Source organism: Rhinolophus ferrumequinum, chromosome 18 (genome assembly GCF_004115265.2).
Source record: "Rhinolophus ferrumequinum isolate MPI-CBG mRhiFer1 chromosome 18, mRhiFer1_v1.p, whole genome shotgun sequence".
Taxonomy (NCBI): Eukaryota; Metazoa; Chordata; class Mammalia; order Chiroptera; family Rhinolophidae; genus Rhinolophus; species Rhinolophus ferrumequinum.
In genome coordinates this window covers 25318678-25338382 of record NC_046301.1, presented here as the reverse complement: position 1 = coordinate 25338382, position 19705 = coordinate 25318678, and the positions used below count along the sequence as shown (strand labels likewise).

The following is a 19705-nucleotide window of genomic DNA, read 5'->3' as shown; positions in this document are numbered from 1 at the left end:
ATCTCTGGGTCTTTTCTCTTTGCTCCCGTCTCCTCTTGTCTCTGCCCAGCCGCTAACGTGCCCTGCTGCAGAGCGGCGACTCGCTGGTTGGAACTTGCCTTCGCGTGCGCCGCGTCACACGGCTGGGAGGAGACCCGAGGGAAGGCAGCGGGGGCTGGGTTGCTGCTTGAGCCTCTCTGTCGTCCGAGTCCAGAAATGCGGCGGGGGCGAGCGCCCCCGGCCGTGGACAACACCGCAGCCAGAACCGCGGTTCCCTCCCTCCTTTCCTCCCTCCCTCCCTCCCTCCGTTGCTCGGGCCTGGCGCCCTCACTCTCGGCCTCCCCGCCCTTACTCCACCCCCTTCCCCAGCCCGACCCCCATCCTCTCCTTGTATGTGCTCTCTTTGAATAATTTCATCCTTTTTGGCAAAAGAAATAATGCACCTGACTTTACCAGGGGGAAACTACCAGCCGAGCAGAACAAGGAACAGATGTAAAAGGAATAAAAGGAGAGAGAAATAGAGATGAGATTCGTTTAAAGAAATCCAGGGGCTGAAGAGGTGGACGCAGCGGCAGAGGCAGCCAGAGTGTCCCCGTCTGCGTGAGCTACAGGCGGAGGACCTTTTCACCAGTTGCAGATGTAATCTCGAGAACTCCTGGGTCTGTGGGTTTGTTTGCCAAACAAAGTATTTTCTTCGTTCGCTAATACACTGAAGAGGCTCCAGGATTTTTCTGCCATCCAGCCCCAAACTGGCAGTCAGTTACCCGCGAGCCTTCCCAAGGAGCTGAGGGAGAAATGAGCCCTTCAGCTCGGAGGATGTGCAAAGGGCGTCAGCAGCGAGGGGCTCCCTCGCGGCAGAGACTCCTGCTAACCCGGAGGCGAGAGTCAACCCACGGGCGACCGGGCAGCGGGGGCATCAGGGCGCAGCGTTTCCTGCTCGTGTTCTTAATGCACTCGTGGCTGTGGGCCGCCTCGGGCTCAGCTGCCCAGGTGTTTAACCTCAGTCTTTCCGTGGACGAGGGACTTCCTCCGGACACTCTCGTCGGCGACATCCGCGCCGGGTTGCCGGCAGCGCAGCAACAGGAGGAGGGAGGCTTCTTTCTCTCCGAGGATTCGGATGACTCCCCACTGCTGGACGACTTCCACGTGCATCCAGACACTGGCATCATCCGCACGGCGCGGCGCCTGGACCGCGAGCGGCGGGACCATTACAGCTTCGTGGCCGCCACGCTGCTGGGCGCCGTGGTGCAGGTGGAGATCCACGTCAACGACGTCAACGACCACTCTCCCAGCTTTCCCCGCGATTCCCTGCAACTCGACGTCTCGGAGCTCAGCCCTCCAGGTACTGCCTTCCGCTTGCCAGGTGCCCACGACCCGGACTCCGGGCTCTTCAGCACACAGGGCTACACCCTGGTGCAACCATCCGACCTTCCCGAAGACCCCACAGGACCCTTTTTTCAGTTGCGTTACGGGACCCCGGGGTCACCACTGTCGCTGCAGTCCTCGTCGCCCCTGGAGCCCCTAGACCTGGTGCTGCTGCGGCGATTGGACCGAGAGGAGGCAGCGGCACACGAGCTGCAGATCGAGGCATGGGACGGCGGCCGCCCGAGGCGCACAGGCCACCTGCGTGTGGAGCTGCGCGTGCTGGATGAGAACGACAACCCGCCGGTTTTTGAGCAGGGCGAGTACCGCGCTGCGGTGCGTGAGGATGCTCCGCCAGGCGCCGAGGTCTGTCGCGTGCGCGCCACCGACCGTGACCTAGGGCCCAATGGCCACGTGAGCTACAGCATCCGCACCCGGCAGACGCTGGGGACGGACAGCGGCGGTGGGCCACTAGGCGACGCGGCCTACTTCGCGGTGGAGGAGGTGAGCGGAGTGGTGCGGGTGCAGAGGCCACTGGACCGCGAGGTGCAGGCCTGGCACCAACTGGTAGTCGAGGCCCGCGACGGAGGTGCTGAACCCGAGGTTGCCACGGTGCGCGTGTCCATCGCCGTGCTGGACGTGAATGACAACCGGCCCGACATTCACCTGCTCTTCCTCACCGAGGGGGGTGCCGCGCGCGTCTCGGAGGGCGCGCGACCCGGCGACTACGTGGCTCGAGTTTCGGTGTCTGACGCTGACGGTGACCTGGAGAAGGAAGAGGAGGTAGACTGGGAACTTGGTGTGGGTCTCGGAGGTAGGACCATCTCGCTGTCCTTGGAGGGCGCGGAGGGAGCCTTTGCGCTGATCCCTGGCGGTTCCCCAGGGGTATTTTTCCTTTGCGTGGAGGGGCCCCTGGATAGGGAGAGCCGCGACCTGTATGATTTGCGACTGGTGGCGGTGGATGCGGGGTCCCCACCGCTGAGCACGGAGGAGACACTGCTTCTGCGGATCGCCGACGTCAACGACCATCCGCCTCTCTTCAGTCAGGAGCATTACCAGGCCTCAGTGTCCGAGGCCGCGATCCCCGGCACCGCGGTCTTGTGGGTCAGCGCCTCGGATGCGGACGAGGCTGGCACCGGCCACGCCCGGCTGCGCTACAAGCTGGTCCACTTCCCTGGACGCTGCAGCCCAGAGGCTGTGCCTCCCACGGCGGAGTGCGGACCTTCCTTCACTATTGATTCTGAAAGTGGCCTGATCAGCACCACCAGGAGTCTGGACCGAGAGGTCCAGGAGGCGGTAGAACTGAGAGTGGTGGCCCAAGACCTTGGAGAGCCCCCGCTGTCTGCGACCTGCCTGGTGAGCATCACGGTGGACGACGTGAATGATAACGAGCCCATCTTTCAGAGACAGGTGTACAACACCACCCTTGTGGAGCATGCCCCCTCTGGACACTGCTTTCTGCAGGTGAGTGGATCAGGCCTGTGTCAGAGGAAGGCCTGGAGCTGTTGTGTGTCCGTCCAGGGAAGGGGAATTGTTATGTGGTGGGTAGATCCCAGTTCAAGAGCAGGGATCCTGGGCTCTAGTTCTTCCTCTGCAGTGACATGAATGGGAGCCCTCTGGCCGCCTAACCTTTCTGCCCCGGACTTGGGCTGAATGATCTCTAGGGTCCTTTCTCCATCACATATTTGGATCTTGCTTTTCCTTATGGAAATACGGTTTCCTTCATGCTGGATGTGTGCACCCACATTGCTTTGGGAGAAACCACCCATTCTCAGTCAAACAGTAGGCGAATGGCAATATCTTATATTTTTGAGCATCATTATGTGGCACCCTAGGGAAATCAGGTGGCCTTCACAAGTTAGTTTTCACACAAACAAGAGTATGCCTTTAAACACTGAAACTGTTTTTGAATAACCATCGAGTAACCAGAGACATACCGTCCTACCGTCTTTGGAAGCTTTCAAAGGCTAGTTGAGGAAACCTAGTCATTTTTATCATGTTGTGGACCTAGCTCCTCCAATGATGCCTTCAGGTTCAATCATCTTTTATACGATGGGTCCCTCTACCCTGCTTTGTGGGTGTGTTGCTTGTTAAAGTCCTGATCTCTCCACTCTCAGGATGTTGTGATTTGCACCCTCTACCACCACTCTTTATTGATTTCAAGTTCCTATTTCTTGTCTAATATGAAATAACAAACTAGATTTCCAAGATTGATTTGTTTACTCCATGAAAACTTGAGTAAATAAATAGAGCCCAAGAGGCTAACTAGTGAGTGAAGTTCTAAAGCTTTGTTTTGCTCTCAGGCTGCGTTGTTTTAAGACCTCTATGGCTTGTTTCCTGGTTCTCAGGGGGAGGCTTTAGCCTTTATAAGTTATGTCTCAAATCATAACCTTTAGGTAAGTGAGATGTTATTATATTATAAATATGAGCTTCATGAGTGCTTCTATTATTTTTTGTTAATCCTTTGGATCTTTGGGCAATAATACTCTCCATCCTTTTCTCTAGCATGACTGGCAGATCTTTGAGTTGCTAGGTATATTTGAAAAAGTCTTGGAAATCAGTGAGTGCGTGCTGCTGAAACAATGCCCCATTGGTCAGAGCTTAGCCATGTGGCCTCAGGTGTACTGCAGAGGAAGCTGAGAAGTGAAGAAGAGCACATGAATGCCAGTATGTGCTGATAGTTTCTGCTATAGATTTCTAAAAATAAAGTCAGAATAGGTGAGAGGTTGGACTAGATCTCTCCCATCTGGAAGACCTTAAACCTCTTGAAATGAAACGGTTCTATTTGGCCCCCATTTTAAGGAAAATAAGCAGCATGGATTAATTGTAATTCCTTTGATTAGAACCTGTCTTTAGAACCTTTCTAAAATTGTGAGATGATTCGGCCATGAGGTGTGAGTTTATCCCATTATTATGACTCTGTATGTGGTGGATCCAATATGGTGAGCTGAACTTGGCTCAACTGTAGGACTGCATCTCCGATGGCAAAACACCTTCCCAGGTTGCCACGTATTGCTGTAGACAGTATTAAATCGTGATGATTAGATTTCTGGAAATTCCAGCAATGTAGCCCCTCATGATCGCAGCAACCCTCTTTTTCACTGGGCTCTCTATTGGCCTCTACACAACTGCATCAACCTGTGTTCCATAAACCCTCTAGTTGACTCTGTCCCCTAATTTCCAGGTGAGCCTCACTGGAGTATCTCCCATATACTCTTGTTTTTTTTTCCATTTTAAAAAAACATTTCAGTATAGTTGGTATACAATATTATGTTAATTATATCAGTTTCAGATTGATATACATATTGTATATCATATTGATTTGACATTTGTATCCCTTACAGTGTAATCACCCCATTCATTCTAGTAATTATCTGTCACCATGCAAACTTATCACAATATTATTGACTATGTGCCCCTTCCCCTTTTCACCCTTCCTCCCCTTCCCCTCTCCTCTGGCAATCATCACTTTGGTCTCTGTTTCTATTAATCTGTTTTTGTTTTGTTTTGTTTGTTTGTTTTGTTTTGTTATATTCTACACATAAGTAAAACCATATAGTCTTTGTCTCTCTCTGTCTGACTTATTTCACTTAGCATAATACCCTCTAGGCCCATCCATGTTGTCACAGATGTCAAGATTTTATACTTTTTTATTACTGCATAATATTCCTCTCTCTCTCTCTCTCTCTCTCTCTCTCTGTGTGTGTGTGTGTGTGTGTGTGTGTGTGTGTGTATCACATCTTTATTCATTCATCTATTGATGGACACCTAGGTTGTTTGCATATCTTGGCTATTGTAAATAATGCTGCAATGAACATAGACTTTCTATCCTTTTACTTTCTCAATCTTTTGTTTATACTACTTTGGAAAAACAATCTTCTTCAGGTAGCCTTTGGATCTCATGACCTCTCCTTTCTTCTAGGGCTTTGTTTCTTTACATTATATCAAGTCTTATTACTGTTCCTTCTGTCTGTTGCTCTCTGCCAGTTTTCTCTCTACAGACCTTGTACCTGCTCAGTTCTCTTTTGTCAGAATCAGACAAAAAACAAAATGAGAAACAACAGCATAAGAAAATGATTTCCTAGTTTCCATGTAAGGGAACGTCAGGTCATCTAACAAAACACACCCCTGAACCTTCAGGGTGTCTTGGTGGTTTCTCCACATCAGAAATCCACTCTTATTACTGCTCCTATTGCCACCACAGTGCTGCACATTCTCCCACCTCCAGACTCGCCGAACCCTTTTATATTCCATACCCAGACTGGAACTTTCCAAAGACTTTAAAACGGGACAAAGGGATTTAATACCAAGTACAAGAACCAGTAATAGACTGAGATAGGTGACCTCTAGCTCCAAAAGGTTTTCACAGCCTTGCGGGCACTGGGTTGGATTTCTTAATTCCTTTTTCCCTGCTGCACCCCCTTCCCCCATGTGGAGAGCCCCTTCTAAGCAACCCACCCCTGAGGAGCTCCTCTCAGTATCTCTTGATGCTTTCATGGATTAGGCAGAAATCTGCAGACACTCAGGAGTTCCTCCACCCCCACACTCCAAGTTCTAATGTCTAGCCTGAGAGATCCTCATTTTCCTCAGATTACTGGCAGAAAGACTCACTTCAACCTCTAGGGAAGACCTTCATTGTCTACCCACAGTAGTCCAAGATGTGAACTGTGCTTATAGGTTCTATCTTGTTACCAGATCTGAAAACAATATAACGCCAGCATTCCTACCTGAATCACATGCATGCCATAACAAGATTATTCTCTCACATCCCTCAAATATCAGCAGTGTATTCATTCACCAATTCATTTATTTATGTGAACAACAGCATTCATTGAAAAAACAACATGCAACAGACAAGTGTTTATTGAGTACCTATTACGTGCCAGGAACTGGTCTTGGTGCTAGAGACACAGCAGTGAGTACAACAGGGAGAGTCCCTGTGCTAACAGAGTGTTGTCTGAGTTCTCTCTCTCCTGCCCTCCACTGTCAGTCCTCGTGAATGAATGCCACGTGCCCTGCCTCCACCTGCCGATTACTTCTTAATGCCCTGTTCTGACCTTTCCTCATCACTACTAAATTCTGTATCTCACAAGGCAGCTGTGTTCTCCTATTTCATATCCAGTGGGTTTTCTTAGTCATAATCTCCCTCATCCTCTCAAGCATTTTGGACTGTGGCCCACTTCCTCTTCCTCGAGTGTGTTTTCTTCACTGCTTTTTGTCACACCATTTTCTTTTGGGCTCTGTCATGCCAATTCTTCCCTTTCCCCTGTGCCACCCCACTCAGTGTGCCAGAAGCATTTCCATGGGTTCTATTATCCTCTCACTTCTCTCCTATCTGTACTATCTTCTTACATATTCCAAGAGCTTCAACTTTTTTATTTTTTGCATCTCCAGGTCAACCTCCCCTCTAAATTCCAGATGAACGTTTCTCTGCTTGATGTGTACCTCTGCCTTGATGTCTTTTTGGCACCTCCAATCTCACAGTTCCCAAATCGAACTCATTTCCCTCCTACTCCTTTTTTCTTTTATTTTCAAATTTCATCAATCAGCTCCTTTCGGAAACTTCCCTATCTTTGTGAATGTGTGCTTTCTATAGATGTGTTGATGCAGTTGGTATGTGTCTGTGTGATGTATTTGCTGTTTGTTGGCACGGTTGTATTTGTGTTGTTGAGAATTAGAGGGTAAAGAGCAACATGTCTCATGTCAATCAGCTGCATAAAAAAGCAGGTCTTGAGATTGCAAACTGGGGTTTGGGGAGAGAACACCTGACTGCTTGTTTGTTCACTCTCATAGCCTGACTTTGAGGAGCCTCCTAGGACGGATGTCTGGGCACTGGTCCTTAATAGTACCTACCATCTGGGAAGACATGAGGGATGGGAAGGCCTGCTTCCCACTGTGCTCCATGGGCTGGAAAGCATTAATTATATCTTATTTCTGATTCATTATATCTTTGGGGCTTATTTCTTTTTTATCAATCCCCTAGCCTTTAGTAAAGTCTTTCTCAGCGTGTTCACTCTGTCTCAACTGTACTGGGGTGGTAAAAATGGAGAACCCAAGGTGGCCCCTAGGGGGCGGTATGATTTAAAGAAGGGTTGTAAATTAGCTTTGGTCCCCGTGGCCATGGCTAGCAGCCCCTCTCCTGAAGTCTGAGTGGTGATGATGGCAAAGGCGCTTCTACTGCCAACTTTGGAAGCATGACACTTTATTAAGGAAGATGATGTCTCCTCAAATCTTAGTGTCTTCTTTGATTCCTCCTCACATTTGAGCACCGTAGTAGCCAAGGCCTGCAGTATTTCTTACATCTGCCACTTCCTGTATACCCACGGTCATCATTCTAGTTCTGTCCACCATCACTTCTTGTCCTCTATTGCCTAGTCTTCAAACTGGAGAGATTGTAAGCATGTCATAAATGCCACCTCCTCCCACTAAATGTTTTCTTGTACCAACTGACTCTTAATGTTCCTTGTGGTGTTACTTGTATTAGTAAGACAGGATTGTGGGTGCCTTGTGGGCTTGCCAAGTGACGCTATTTGAGTCCCTTACGATTAATAGTGTCCTCAAACTCATGTGTTAGAAGATCAATAACTTTGTTGAATTGTATTGAAGAGCTTCATAGCAAAACCAAAATCTGATGGTAGGAGTTACAGCTCGTCAAGAGTTTTACTTTTTCATTTTTCACATTATATATCATACATAATATATAATGAACATGTATTAATTTTGTTATTAAGTTTATTTACGTAATGTAGTTTATCACTGGTCCTTTGGAATTTTATAGCCTGAATTGCATTGCTTATCCTGTATTTTTTTGTCTCCCTCACCTTACTACCAACATACTCTTACTGTTTACCTTACATTATATTCTCAGACTTTCACAGTGGTGCACCAGGTTTGACAGTCATATAATTGTATTACCTGTACTTGATTGTCCTATTCTGACTCCTTTAAATAAACCAAACTTATCTGTACACATGCACTGAAAGCATGTAAGATTTCCACAGCAGTCATTTGTACCTGTCTCCAGGATATGTCTAAATCATCTGCTGTCATCTTACCTGGTTATTTGACTCTTCCTGACTTTATACCTTAGTTCCAGTATGATTTATATATGTCGGTGGCTTTGCTTTGAAGAGCTGTTTTAGACACTTGGGATCCACTGTAGAATTCTCTTTCAGACTTCATTTTGCTAACCCCCCTCTCCCTTTCCCTGCACTCAGCTGCTACCCAAGACCGGTCATCTGGCTTTACTTCCTTTCTCCTTTTCCCACTTGGGAAAGGTGATCAGATAATGTATTTGGATTGTAATAAGGAGAGTATAACCCAGAATCTGTGAGATGTATCTCCAGTTACAGACAATATATAGCTTGCCAGTAATTTGTGTAGTTTTCAGTTCTATAACTAAAGATGACTGATACTGTATTGTAGAGTGTTTATAGCTTTGAAGATTAAAATTAGGATGTATACAGTGATGAAAAATATAGACAGACTATGCGGCTAGAGCACCTGGCTTTGAATCTAACCTCCAATGCTTACTAGCTGTGCGATCTTGGTCACAGTGCCTCAGTTTCCTTATGTGAAAAATATGGATAACAGTAGTGTCAGCTTGATAAAGTTTCTGTGTGGATAATGAATTAATACGTGTATGCTTAGAACAATGCTTGACTCGTAGTCCATAATTGCCCAATGCATGTTACATATTATTAAACATTAGTAAATAAGACTTCTAGAAATGATGAGGAAAACTATTTTGCCTAAGGACTAATTAAAAATGACATTTCAAATAAAGATTCTCTTGCCCTCAAAGATGGAAAAAGGAGCAGAAAAAAAATTAAATTGCATATTAGGTTTTTAGTTAGATGTGTATGTTTCTGACAATGAAAGCAAAAATCTGTTTTACTTACTTGGGAGGCTGTAGCACCTCCATACTGACTTACAGACTCCCACCTATTTAAGTAAGGTTCAGATGACCTCTCAAGAGAGACCCTTACTCCCCCTACCCCCCAAGAAGCTCTGTGAAGGTCTTAGACTAAGCAATGTGATACAAGTTGTGGTGAAGTCACGGTTGGTCGTGAGTCCTCAGGGGTGTACTTCAGGGTGCTAACCGCCACATTTAGACGCAATGCCAGCACCTGACCCCCTCAGGTGTGCACGACACGATTCTGGGCTATAGAGTGCTTAGTGTCTTTCATTCTGTTTATCAGTTATTACTCTTTGGCCTCATTTATTGAGGCAGCATGAAAAGAAACAGCACTGGACTTAGAGTCAGAAAACCTTGGTTCCAATTCTGACTCTGCCATTTACTATCTCTATTAACTTTTCTGGCCACAGTTCCTCATCCATAAAATGTTGTGTGTTATGGTTCTCCAGAGAAATGGAATCAATAAAAAATATATATATCTTTGTGTGTGTGTGTGTGTGTGTGTGTGTGTGTGTGTGTGTATACACATAATGGTGAGGAATCGACTCATGTAATTTCATATATATATATATACTATGTAAATTATAATGTACATTACATATAAAATATATAATATACATAAAATATATTATAACAATATATTTATATATTAGGTTGGTGCAAAAGTAATTGTACTTTTTGCAATTATTTTTAACCTTTTAAACTGCAATTACTTTTGCACCAACCTAATAATGTAATTTATTATATTTTAAATATATTATAATACATTTATCATATTAAAATGCATTATAAATATATAATGTATATATAATTTTTGTTTTATTTAAATTTTATTTATATATTATATTATATGTGAAATATAAAAATATATATTTGTTTTGAGGAATTGATTCATGTGATTATGGAGACTTAGAAATCTCACGATCTGCTGTCTGCAAGCTGGAGCCCCAGGAAAGCTGGTGGCATAATTCAGTCCGAGTCTGAAGGCCTGAGAACCAGGAGAACTGACAGTGTGAGTCCCAGTCCGAGGGCAGGAGAGCGCTGATGTCCCAGCTCCCGCAGTCAGGCAGAGCCACTTCATCCTTCCTTCCTCCTCCTTTTGGTTTTCTTCTGGCCTTCAGTGGATTGGAGAGGCCCACACACATTGGGGGGGGGGGGAGCATCTTCTTTACTCGTCCTGCCAATTCAAACGGTAATCTCAGTCAGAAACACCAGATGTACCTAGAAGTAAGGTTTAACCAGGTATCTGGCATGCCGTGACCCAGTCTCCTTGACACATAAAATTAACCATCACATTTTATAATTTGTTTTGTTTTAGCAACGCCCTGTTGTAAGGATTTGAGGTAATCTGTATTACATGGTAGCAAGTCGTTGGTGTAATACGAGTTAAGGGGCCTTGGAGGTGATCTGGGAAAGGTTTTTCATGCAGAGGATCAGGATGGAGGTTTCACTAGATATGAACCTTCCAGGGAGTCCTGCATTGTGATACATAAATTTTTATTTTTACAACTTGTCTGGGAACATTCCACTGCACATCTTTCCCTCATCCCATAAAAATGTGTAAGTTTCCAGGCACGATCACCTCTAAAGGAGAATCAATCACTCAGGATGGATTTCTGAAAGTTGTGATCAGTAAGGTTTTCTTTTTCTGAGGATTGAAATCTGACAATAAATTCATTTTATTAACAACTGCACACCAGACTTCCACTAATTAGCCCCTTGCCTTTTAAATTATAAATTAAAAGTGAGCAACCATAGAAGTAATTTACATTTTCATAGCCCATGAGGGAAATTATGCTAGATCATTTTTACGAATGCCAGGTTAATTGCTTAAAATCTTACTTAATTAAAATCTGCATTTAAAAGGAATACGCGCTTTGTGGTGCAGGTAGATCCAGTAAATATCTTAACAAATACGAATTTTAATTACAACTCTCTTTAGGATTACACAGTCCAAGTGGGGATCGTATGAATTGGAATAATCTTCGTGTTTCTGGTTCCTGTAGTGAAGTAATGGGAGGAGTTTTGAAGAGGCGGGAGGAGACAGCCCGTGAAGGACTTGCAGCGTTTGCCTAAAGAGTTTGGCCTTTATATGGAAGCAACTGAGAGGTATTGGAGTTTTTGAATAGAGATTGACCTGTGCCAAAGTAAGGTTTTAGGAGAATTTGTCCTGAATTAGGCGAGTCCTGATAAAACTCTCATAATAATACATATTCAGCGATGAGAGCCTGAACTAGGGAAATGGTAGTGAAGTGTAATAAAAAGGATGGCCTTGCTCTAGTTCCTTCTCTGTCCAGCTGGGACGCAGGTGCACCAAATTAACCCTCGCTCTGCCATACCTGGGCACATATTACCGACAGCGCATTAATACAAGTCTATGCGTCCCCCCACCACACACGCTTGTACTGTGGTACTGCTGGAGTAATTCCAAGTGACGACTGGTTCTATTATAAGTATATGGTATCAGCTGGGCCCTCAATACTGCTGGGCGATTTTGTTGTACTCACTTTAGCATCTCTCCCATGACTTCATTCTCTTTAAGCTTCATATCTTGGTCCCTTTACCCTTTACAGGTAATTATGCCTCCTACTCAGTAGCGTTTAGAAGAGGAACACTTGCTTGTGTTTTTGCCTCCCTCCTGTCGTCAGACTTTTCTGTATCAGTGCCACTAGGTGCTTCTCCTCTAACCAAATCGATGCCATCCATTCACACTCTACATTTCCCCTCTCCCGTCTTCTCTGACAGTGCTTCTCAGTCATCCCCTTTCTCCTCTTTCACCTCTACCTCTATAATTGGTTCTTTTGTTTAGCATATAATGTGCCTCTCCCCTTGTTTACAGTATTTACCAGTCACATCCGTGGGCATCTTGCCCCGTTTGCTCATCTTCCTTCCTCAGTGCCTTGTAATAATTGAGTTTGCTACCTGTTGGGCCATCATTACCCAGGCCTGGCCATATGTGAAGAGCCCTTTCCCACTTAAAGAAGAGTTCTGGAAATCTGCCGTGGTCATGTTCAGTGTCTGGTATCTCTTGCTGATGGATTTAGAACCTCTTGAGCTACAGTGGTCTTCTTTAGTATCTTTTAGTGTCAGGAAGCTGTGAAGAAAACATAGTTGCTGAAGTATAAAAAACTAACATGTCGGATATATTATTGCCCATTTCTTAATATTCTATCCTGTAGTTGATGGAAGCTGTTAACTAAAGTCTTTTCTGTGAGAAGAAAGGGTTGGATCAGTTAAGATAGGGTATTCTAGTGAACAGGGAAACATGCCTTAGTCTTGATTATTGTTTAAATAATAATCCTCTCTGGCTTTTGGGCATACTCACCCTGGACACTATGCAATAGGACATTATGTCTTTCTTTCTTAGCAATTCTGTTTTGAATTTCCTTTTATAAAGCCCATGCTGTTCACTTCACTTCAGGTTTTACCGTTTTTCCATAAAAATGCAGATCTCAGATTGCCATTGATGAAGTGTGTGGACGCTTTAGTAGGGAGGATGGAAGAGGTTCACTCGTGCTCATTATTTCCAGCTGTCCTTGTGTTGGGCAGGGAAAGAGTGATCTAGTGGTTCAAAGCTTGCATGATGGATCCAGGCGGAACTTGGTTTAAATTTCAGCTCTGTCACTTAGTAACTTGGCCTTCAAGCAAGTTTCCAAACCATTGTAAGCCTCCATTTTCTCATCCACAACATAGGGATGATGAGACTAGGATCTACCTCACAGGGCTGTTGTGGAGATAAATGAAATAATGCATATCTAGTGCACAGAGCAGTGCCTGACACAAGGTAAACGCCCAGGAAAGCTTCTTATTATGTGTCGCTTCCACTGAGGAGATAAGTGAGAGTGAAAAAGGAAATGTCAGTCTCTTGTTTTAAAAAATCTGAATGACTAGTCATGCTATTGGACAGAAATATGATCCTCAACCTCAAATGACACTCTGGGAAAGTGCACTGATTTAATTACTAGGGAGTACTTCAGTCCCCAGTTTCTTCTGCTCCTTATCGTGAATAGCCACAAGCACCATATGACCTTTGAGGATACGTTGACCTTCTTGGTTTAAAGTAAAGGTTAGAGTAATATGTCCTCTGACATTCTTCCACAGTTCTTCTGTGGTCATACTTGCCAGTTCCACAGCTTCCATTACCATGGATGTTTCTCTAGCCTTCCCAAGGTCAAGGATATTCCCTAAGAAATAGGCACCAGCAGGCTTTGTCTTACTGTACTTGTCTCCTAAGATGTGTTATCCCAGTGAAGGAGAAATCGACTTCCTAGGATATGGCAGACGTGAATCTCCTTTTTTTATTGATTGTCTCGAGAACTTCTTTTTCTCATTTAGTAGTAGAAGTGAGGCAAAGGGAGGAAAGAGATGCTTTGAATTTTCCTCTAATTAAAGAGGAACAATAGCATTTATAGCACCCGCTAACAAACATTAATGATACACAGTACTTTGAGCATGCACTTAATTATAAAATAAAGTTATTGAGTAGTTTTGAATAATTTCATTTGTTGTAGGAAATTTACTAGCAGAAAAAAAGAATGTTAATTAAAATTGACTTGGATAGCTCCTTTAAGAATGCAAAACAAACCAAATCATTCCTTACAATTCTTTTGCATATCAAAAAAAGAAACATGTAGTTAAAATACTAATACTAATGTAAAACTTTTTTCAGTTGTTTTTTTATGTTTTGTGATCCCTCATGTAATCAAGTAAATTATTTGTTTATGCTCTCTTTATAGAAATTATAACCTATGTTTTCTATTTTAAATGATGATAGTGATTTTTAATTGTTGATTTTTTAAAAACGTTTTTTGATGATCTTGTTGGTCTACTTCACATGAATTCTCAGAAAAGAAAATAGTATCTACTTTATGCTTTGGGGCAATGTATTGTGTCAAGAAGCAAGAAAGACTTGTAGTATAGCTCTGTTCATAAGGATAGAACAGAGAAAAGAACAAAACAGAACTCAAGGCAATTTCTCATCAGATAACTGACAGTTAATCTAAAAATTTGTTTAATACAGGAAACTATCCTCTACCTTTAAGAACTCTTTTGTTCAGATTATTCTGAAAGTTCTTTTTTTCTTTATTTAAATTAACTGTGTAGAAATAGCCACTGTTTTCAAGATATTAAATATTATTTCTAGCCTTACCATAAATGGACTTGAACACTACTTGATTTTTAACACTTGTCTGGTTAGAAGCTTCTCATGTTGTATACTCCTCTTGATTTCCACATTTAGAAATGCAAAGGAAGTTATTGTTTACATAGAGACTGACTTGTCTAGTTCTTAAGAATGTCTATTATGAAAGTATCAAGTCATGAGGTAAAAAGCAATCTAAGCTTATGCATTGTTTACTTTTCTTTGAAGTATAGATTATTTCAAGTACTGAACTGCTAAAAATAATACAAAGGCTGTTCTGTTACATTCTGCATAAACAACAACACTGTATTTCAGTGCTGGCAGATGCTTTATTTCCTGGACTCATCTTACAAAAATTTTGATACGGTGTTTTTCTTGTGTAAAATTTAATTGCCATGCCTATTTCTATTCCATTTCATTGTCTCTATTAGCATCCAGCATAAAGAAGAAAGGTGACAGGAAGGGCAGTTTATAAATTAATGTTTGACATTTATAAATCAATAATGTACTCTAGGTAATTTGCTTACTTGGATTAAAAATATGCATTCTATTTTTTGGAGGAAGCTCCATACTGTTCTCCATAGTGTCTGTACCAATTTACATTCCACCAGCAGTGTATGAGGGTTCTATTTTCTTGACAACCTCTCCAACACTTGTTATTACTTATCTTGTTGATAATTGCCATTCTAACAGGTGTGAGGTGATAGCTCATCGTGGCTTTGATTTGCATTTCCCTAATAGCTAGTGAAGTTGAGCAGTTTTTCATTTATCTGTTGTAGAATTACCATACGATCCAGTAATCCCTCTTTTGGGTATCCCAAAAAACTCTGACAACATTTATCCGTAAAGATATATGCACCGCTATGTTTACTGCAGCTTTATCATGGTGGCCAAGACATGGAAGCAACCAAAGTGTCCTTTGGTAAATGATTGGTAGAGAAGATGTGGTACATATATACAATGGAAAATTACTCGGTCATAAGAAAAGATGCCATTTGCAACAACATGGATGGATCTTGAGATTATCACGCCAAGTGAAATAGGTCAGAAAAAGTTGAGAACCTTATGATTTCACTCATATGTGGGATCTAAAACTGAAAATAACCAATGAGCAAGACAAACAAACAAACAAGCAAAAACTCATAGACACAGACAACAGTACTGGTTACCAGAGGGTAAGGGGGGAGGAGATATGGTAGAACAGTGTAAAGAGAGTCAAATATATGGAATATATGGTGACGGAAAGAGAACTGACTCTGGGTGGTGAACACACAATGCAATAAATAGATGATGAATTATAGAATTATACATTTGATACCTATATAATTTTACTAACCAATGTCACCCAATAAATTTTAAAAAATTATAAAAAATATAGATTCTGTATATCTTACAACATGCTTCTAACACCATAAAATGAATTTAATAAGTCCTTCTTGAGTTTTGAATCTTAGCATATTTTAAAAGAAAGATAATTTTTTTTTTTTGCAACATGGTAATATTCAGTTTTGCCATATACCCAGCAAGTACAATTGTGCTTTTATCTAAATTCGTAATATCCTAAGGCTAATTAGCTATATTTCTCTAAATACATTTTTTTAAAAATTAAAGTTTATTGGGGTGACAATTGTTAGTAAAGTTCCATAGATTTCAGGTGTACAATTATGTAATACATTATCTATATCTCACATTGTGTGTTCACCACCCAGAGTCAGTTCTCTTTCCATCACCATATATTAGACCCCATTTACCCTCTTCTAGAGCCCTCCTCCCTCTTTACCCTCTGGTAACCCCTGAACTATTGTCTATGTCTATGAAATTTTGTTCCTTCATTTGTTTGTCTTGTTCTTTTGTTGTTTTCAGTTTTATATTCCACAGTGAAATCATGATGCAGTTCTCTGCTTTTTCTGTCTGACTTATTTCGCTTAACGTTATAATCTCAAGATCTATCCATGTTGTCACACAACTGGTCCTATTTCATCTTTTCTTACCGCCGAATAGTATTCCATTGTGTATATATACCACAACTTCTTTATCCATTCATCTATCAAAGGACATTTTGGTGGTTTCCATGTCTTGGCCACCATAAATAAAGCTGCAATGAACATTGGAGCACACTTGTCTTTATGTATAAATGTTTTCAGATTTTTGGGGTTGATAACCAGGAGAGGGATTGCTGGGTCATACGGTAATTCTATTCTTAATTTTTTAAGGAACCTCCACACTGTCTTCCATAGCAGCTGCACCAGTCTGCATTCCCACCAAAAGTGTATGAGGGTTCCTTTTTCTCCACAACCTCTCCAACACTTGTTACTATTTGTCTTGTTGACGATAGCCTTTCTAACTGGGGTAAGGTGATATCTCATTGTGGTTTTCATTTGCATTTCTCTGATGATTAGTGATGTTGAACATTTTTTTCATATGTGTATTTTTCATATGCCATTTGTATGTCCTCTTTGGAGAAATGTCTCTTCAGGTCCTCTGCCCACTTTTCAGTTGGGTTGTTTGTTGTTGTTTTTTTTGTTGAGTTGCATGAATTCCTTGTATATTTTGGATTTTAGCCCCTTATCGGAGGTACTGTTTGCAAAAATCTTCTCCCATTCAGTTGGTTGCCTCTTTATTTTGTCGATGGTTTCTTTTGCTGTGCAGAAGCTTTTAAGTTTGATATAGTCCCATTCATTTATTTTAGCTTTTACTTCCCTTGCCTTTGGAGTCAAATTCATAAAATGTTCTTTGAAACCAAGGTCCATAAGTTTAGTACCTTTGTTTTCTTCTTTGCAGTTTATTGTTTCAGGTCTTATGCTTAGGTCTTTGATCCATTTTGAATTAATTTCGGTACGTGGTGACAGATAGCAGACCAGTTTCATTCTTTTGCATGTGGCTTTCAAATACTCCCAGCACCATTTATTGAAGAGGCGGTCTTTTCCTATTGTATGTTTTTTGCTTCTTTGTCAAAAATTATCTGTCCATATTTATGTGGGTTTATTTCTGGGTTCTCAGTTCTATTACATTGGTCTGTGTGTCTGTTTTTCTGCCAATACCACGGTGTTTGATTATTGTTGCCCGGTAGTACAAGCTAAAGTCAGGGAGTGTGATACCTCCAGCATTGTTCTTTTTTCTTAGGATTACTTTGGCTATTCGGGGTCTTCTATGGTTCCAAACAAATCTGATAATTTTTTGTTCTATTTCTTTTAAAAATCCCATTGGGATTTTGATGGGGATTGCATTAAATCTGTATATTCCTTTGGGTAGTACAGACATTTTAACTATGTTGATTCTTCCAATCCATGAGCACGGAATGTCTTTCCATTTCTTTGTGTCTTCTTCAATTTCTTTTAAAAATGTCTTATAGTTTTCAGCATATAGTTCTTTCACATCCTTGGTTAAGTGTATTCCTAGGTATTTTATTCTTTTTGTTGCAATTGCAAAAGGAATTGTTTTTGTTTTGTTTTGTTTTGTTTTTTCTGAGGTTTCATTGCTAGTATATAGGAATGCAATGGACTTTTGTACATTGATTTTGTTGCCGGCAACCTTACTGTACTCGTTCATTTTTTCTAATAGCTTTTTGGTGGAGTCTTTAGGGTTTTCTATATATAGCATCATGTCATCTGCAAAGAGTGACGGTTTAACTTCTTCATTCCCAATTTGGATGTCTTTTATTTCTTTCTGTAGCCTGATTGCTCTGTCTAGGACTTCCAAAACTATGTTGAAAAGCAGAGGTGATAGGGGACAGCCCTGTCGTGTTCCTGTATGTAGAGCAGACAGCTTCAGTTTTTCACCGTTAATTATGATATTAGCTGAGGGTTTGTCATATATGGCCTTTATTATGTTAAGGTATTTTCCTTCTATACCTATTTTATTAAGTGTTTTAATAATAAATGGATGTTGTATCTTGTCAAACGCTTTTTCTGCATCAATTGATATAATCATATGATTTTTGTCCTTTATTTTGTTTATGTGATGTATCACACTGATGGATTTATGTATGTTGAACCCCACTTAATGTATGTTTATGTATGTGTGTGGATAAACCCCACTTAATCGTGATGAATAATCTTTTTAATACATTCTTGCATTCAGTTTGCTAGAATTTTGTTTAGGATTTTTGCATCTCTATTCATCAGAGATATAGGTCTCTAGTTTTCTTTTTTTGTGTTATCCTTACCAGATTTTGGTATCAGGTTAATGCTGGCCTCATAAAATGAGTTAGAGAATATTTTCTCTTCTTCAATTTTTTGGAAGAGCTCGAGTAGGACAGGTATTATTAGATCCTCTTTGAAGGTTTGGTAGAATTCACTAGTGAAGCCATCTGGTCCCAGACTTTTGCTTTTGGGAAGGTTTTGGATAACTGATTCAATTTCCTTACTGGTGATTGGTCTATGTAGATTTTCCAATGCTTCGTGATTCAGCCTAGGAAGGCTATATGTTTCTAAGAACTTGTCCATTTCTTCTAGGTTATTGAATTTGGTAGTATATAGTCTTTCATAGTATTCTTGGATGATCCTTTGTATTTCTGTGGCATCTGTGATAACTTCCCCTCTTTCATTTCTGATTTTGTTTATTAGTGTCTTTTCTCTTTTTATCTTAGTGAGTCTAGCCAAGGGTTTTTCTATTTTATTAATTTTTTCAAAGAACCAGCTCTTTGTCACATTAATTTTTTCTGTTGTCTTTTTGTTCTCTCTTTCATGTAGTTCTGCTCTGATTTTTATTATTTCCTTTCTTCTGCTGACCTTGGGTTTCATTTGTTCTTCTTTTTCTAGTTCTTTAAGGTGTAATGTGAGGTTATTTATGTGGGATTTTTCTTTTTCCTGAGATAGGCCTGTAATGATATAAATTTCCCTCTTAAAACTGCTTTCGCTGCATCCCAAAAATTTTGGTAAGATGTATTTTCATTCTCATTTGTTTCTATATTTCTTTTGATCTCTACTCTTATTTCTTCTTTGACCCGGTTGTTCTTTAAAAGTATGTTGTTTAATTTCCACATATTTGTGGTTTTTCCTGCTTTCTTTTTGCAGTTGATATCCAATTGTGATCAGAGAATATGCTTGGTATGATTTCAGTCTTCTTAAATTTGCTGAGGCTAGTTTTATGTCCCAATATATGGTTTATCCTTGAGAATGTTCCATGTACACTAGAAAAAAATGTATAGTCTGATGTTCTAGGATAAAGTGCTCTATAAATGTCAATTATGTCCACTTCATCTAATGAGTCATTTATGGCGGCTATTTCTTTATTTATTTTCTGTTTGGATGATCTATCCATAGCTGTCAATGATGTATTTAGGTCCCCTACTGTAATTGTGTTTT

General features: G+C 41.5%; 1 protein-coding gene across 1 annotated transcript in view; it reads left to right on the top strand.

Moving 5' to 3' along the window:
• The first annotated feature begins 774 nt into the window (after positions 1-774).
• DCHS2 (dachsous cadherin-related 2) overlaps positions 775-19705 on the top strand; it is a 201137-nt gene continuing 182206 nt past the window's right edge. The window contains exon 1 of the mRNA XM_033133525.1: positions 775-2805. Coding sequence (XP_032989416.1) covers positions 775-2805 — 2031 coding nt within the window. The remainder of the gene's footprint in view (positions 2806-19705) is intronic.